At 41.0% G+C, this 4,371-nt stretch overlaps 1 protein-coding gene across 2 annotated transcripts in view; it reads right to left on the bottom strand.

The window, feature by feature from the left end:
* c31h19orf25 (chromosome 31 C19orf25 homolog) overlaps positions 1-4,371 on the bottom strand; it is a 17,851-nt gene that overhangs the window by 9,886 nt on the left and 3,594 nt on the right. For both annotated transcript variants that reach the window (XM_043721333.1, XM_043721334.1), the window contains exon 2: positions 2,912-3,060. In XM_043721333.1, the coding sequence (XP_043577268.1) occupies positions 2,912-3,047 (136 nt within the window). In that variant the 5' untranslated portion in view covers positions 3,048-3,060. The remainder of the gene's footprint in view (positions 1-2,911; positions 3,061-4,371) is intronic.

Genomic DNA, 4,371 nt, shown 5'->3' with positions numbered 1-4,371 from the left:
CGTAGTGTTAGTTAAGGGGTAAATGTAGGGGTATGGGTGGGTTGCACTTCGGCGGGTCGGTGTGGACTTGTTGGGCCGAAGGGCCTGTTTCCACACTGTAATGTAATCTAAAAATCTAATCTAATATAAAAATTAGCACCACCACAACTGACCAAGACGCATAAATAACATACAACAGACCAAGACACATAAATAGCAAGCAGGTCAGAACACGAGTGCTTCATTGGAGGCTCACTGATAATGTTACCTAGCATGGTGACGAAACTGCTAAGAACAAATCTACCAGCTCAGTGAGCAAACTTACAACCTGATCTACAAATCTCCTCTAAAATCGCAAACATCTGTTGCATTTACATTAAAAATACAAGAAAGTAATTTAATACTAATTATTCCAAGTTGGGAGCCAGAAACTAACATGCACCTTCCTAATTCACCTGACTTCCACACAATGTACAATATTTTCTATTAATTGCCCAGCAATGTTGACACTCATGTCTACCACTAGCATGAACACAGTAGTTTTATTATTTGCTTTCATGTTATACTATTGTAAATCAAACTAGTTGAACTGAAGTGGAAATTCCCCAGTAGCAGGTCATTTTCCTTGAGACAGAAGACTTTACATTCAGGTGTTAAGCTAGTAAGAAATTTGTAGTTTCATATTCTGTATCTGACAGGAAAATAATTTTTACAGTAGTGACAGCACATTGTAACAAAAAACTATTATAATAGTTAAACCTATTCGACGAGCGCAGCTTTATATAATCTGGATGACATACAGCCAATTTTATACTAGAGAGGCAATCTAGAATAGCTTTAGGATAAGGGACAGCAGATTATAACAGAGATGAGGAGGAATTACTTCTCTCAAAGGGTCATGAATCTGTGTAATTCACTACCCCAGAGTGTGGCAGACTCCAGGACACTGAATAAATTGAGGAATAGACAGATACTTTTTAATAAGCAATTCGGTTGTTCAGTTCTGATGAAAAGTCACCAAACTCAAAACATTAAGTCAGCTTTCCACTCAGACATCAAAAGAGAAAATGCTGGAAAATCTCAGCAGGTCTGGCAGCATCTGTAAGGAGAGAAAAGAGCTGACGTTTTGAGTCTAACTGACCCTTTGTCAAACCTGTCCAACTTGCAAGACTTCACAAAGGTCACACACAAGTCAGTTCCTTTGAATAAATAGATGCATGCAGCAATGTAGTTCACCTTTGCAGTTCAGAAAAAAACAGGGAATGTTGCGTTTAAGTGTCTGGTGAACACCAAAGAAACCATTTTGTAACTTATAATTAAGTTGCATGAGGTGGGGAGGGAGCAGCTATATTGCCAAGTGTCAAATCCATGTTGACTTTTGCCTAAAATATATAATTTATTAGTTAAAAAAGTGATCTGCCTCCTAGGTGCTGTAGCATGAATAACATGAGACCATTTAAACTCATATTCAGGATATGCCAAACAGTTCATGGCCATTTCAATTTTTTAATCTTGGGAGAAAGTAAGTATATGGTCCCACCTGTACTTTCCAACATTAAAGAATGAATTTTCATTTACAGAGTGCAGTTCACAATCTTAGGTCACCCAAACTGCTTTACAATTGATGGAAATAATTTTGAAGTATAGGTATAGTTCAAATACAAGTAAACTTGGCAACCAATTTGCATAGAATAAGACCTGCTAGGTAAAAACAATGACTGCAGATGCTGGAAACCAGATTCTGGATTAGTGGTGCTGGAAGAGCACAGCAGTTCAGGCAGCATCCTACTGCTCCGGCTCCTCGGATGCTGCGTGAACTGCTGTGCTCTTCCAGCATCACTAATCCAGAATAGAATAAGACCCCTCAAACAGCAATACTATAATGATTGGTCATTCTGTTTTAAACGTAAGTTAAGGAATTGGTACTTGTTAGGATATCCAAGAGAACTCCCCTCTAAGCTTCTGAAATAGTGTCAAGGTATTTTTTACATACACCCAAGAGCAAATGGAACCTTAGTATAATGTCCTACCTTTCAAAAGGTAGGAGCTCCAAAAGGGCAGCATTCCTTCAAACTAACAAACTTAAAAGACCCAGTACAACCCATGGACAAAACCAACGTCATCTACAAAATTCCACGCAAGGACTGCCACAAACACTACGTAGGACAAACAGGAAGAAAGTTAGCTACCAGGATACACGAACACCAGCTAGCCACAAAAAGACACGACCCTCTCTCCCTCGTAGCCCTACACACGGATGAAAAAAAACACTAATTTCGACTAGGACAACACATCTATCCTGGGACAGGCTAAAAGCAAAGACATGCCAGAGAATTCCTAGAGGCCTGGCACTCCAACCACAACGCCATAAACAAACTCATAGATCTAGATGCCATCTATCAACCCCTCAGAAAACGAACAGGAAATGACATCACCACAAACCCCAGGAACCCCATGCAGGAGAAAGATATAAATAGAGAGCAGGAGACAACAGCTTCGCTTCACTTGGAGGTCGCCACTGATGATGTTACCTAGCCAGGTAATGAAACGTCTGGATATCAAACCTACAGCTCAGCGAGCAAACCTACACCCTAAAGCCCAGAGTGTCAGCCTAGATATTGTACACAGGTCTCTGGGGTGGATTTTCAGCACAGGATCTTCTGCCTCAGCATTAGTTGCTGGGCTAACCAATCATGACGAAATTTCAGGACACTCTGCCCCAACCTTGTCTCATACTCATGCTTCAGTGTAGCAATGGAGCACACTGTTTAAAGTTATAGCTGCAGATTTCTTTCACATAACCAACTCTGTTAATTAATCAGGATAAAAACCATTCATACGAGACAGCAGATGATTTAAAAAATAAATAAATAAAATCAGAAACAAGAAAGAATAAAATAATTTATAAATTTACTGGAATAAAATACAATACCCTCAGAGCCTTCAGCTAATAAAGCGAATACTGGATCAGATGGTCTGGCACTTCTAACATCTTCCAGAATCTGCTCGATAGTGGGAGGCTCGGGACGAGTTGGCAGAATGACACGCTTCTTGTTTTTTGCTGACATACTACCTCTGTTTCTGTGAATCGTGTTCAAAAAGAAATATACACCCACCAATCAGCTATTGTAACACCTTTTTAAAACTACACAATACACAGTGCGTTGTTCATTACAATACTGCTGAATGAGTGTCTTCATCCATACCCAATTCTCATATACGTTACACAATAAAATCTCCACTGAATAGGAACATTTATCGTTGAACTGTTCAATCTGACAGCAAAATACTCAAGTTAGTGACCCAATTTATGAGACACCAGAATTAAGAATTATAATTATTAATCCAGCAGTTATCATGTCTGTTAATTTGTTTCCCACAGGTCTAAGAACAGTCATCTTGAAATAAGGGTTTCAAATTTTCCTTGTGTGGGTTAGGCCCTACAAATATTGACACAGTGCCAAGGACTGCATCATTATTTTTAAATAACAGATGCCTGAAAGAAAGCCGGTGTTGTCATCACAGGAAGCAATTTATTGCCACAATTCAACAAAAATAACACATGGTGTATTCAGGAATTGAGTGACCTGGCAAGATTTTGATGATAGAAGATGCACAACACTTTTGAACATGGAATCATAGAGATGTACAGCATGGAAACAGACCCTTCGGTCTAACCCATCCATGCCGACCTAATGTCCCAACCCAATCTAGTCCCACCTGCCAGCAGCCGGCCCATATCCCTCCAAACCCTTCCTCTTCATATACCCATCCAAATGCCTCTTAAATGTTGCAATTGTACCAGCCTCCACCACATCCTCTGGCAGCTCATTCCACACACGTACCATCCTCTGCGTGAAAACGTTGCCCCTTATGTCTCTTTTATATCTTTTCCCTCTCACCCTAAACCTATGCCCTCTAGTTCTGGACTCCCCGACCCCAGGGAAAAGACTTTGTCTATTTATCCTATCCATGCCCCTCATAATTTTGTAAACTTCTATAAGGTCAGCCCTCAGCCTCCGACACTCCAGGGAAAACAGCCCCAGCCTGTTCAGCCTCTCCCTGTAGCTCAGTGGAGCATAATTGTGCAGCAGCACTCCAACATGCTGAAATTGAACCAGTGTCAGCCCTCGAAACGCCCCACATCCCAACTTTTCTATCAGAGATCTGCAGAGTAGTCCCCTTCAATAACACAGCCTTTTGAAGGTTACTGAGAAAACAGATCAGGTAGCGCAGTCCGGACATGACAACTCTCTATATGAACAAGTGTCCTTTGTGTTTCAGGAGACAGGAGGCAATGGAGGGTGAGAAGTTCCGGGGGTGGGAAGGAGGGGAGACAATGGGGGTGGAGAAAATAAGAGGGCAGAGCAGATGGAGGGAGAAAATGGGGGA

Source organism: Chiloscyllium plagiosum, chromosome 31, assembly GCF_004010195.1.
Source record: "Chiloscyllium plagiosum isolate BGI_BamShark_2017 chromosome 31, ASM401019v2, whole genome shotgun sequence".
In the NCBI taxonomy this organism is placed as follows: Eukaryota; Metazoa; Chordata; class Chondrichthyes; order Orectolobiformes; family Hemiscylliidae; genus Chiloscyllium; species Chiloscyllium plagiosum.
The sequence above is the reverse complement of the archived record's forward strand: the minus strand, read 5'-3'. Positions and strand labels throughout refer to the sequence as shown.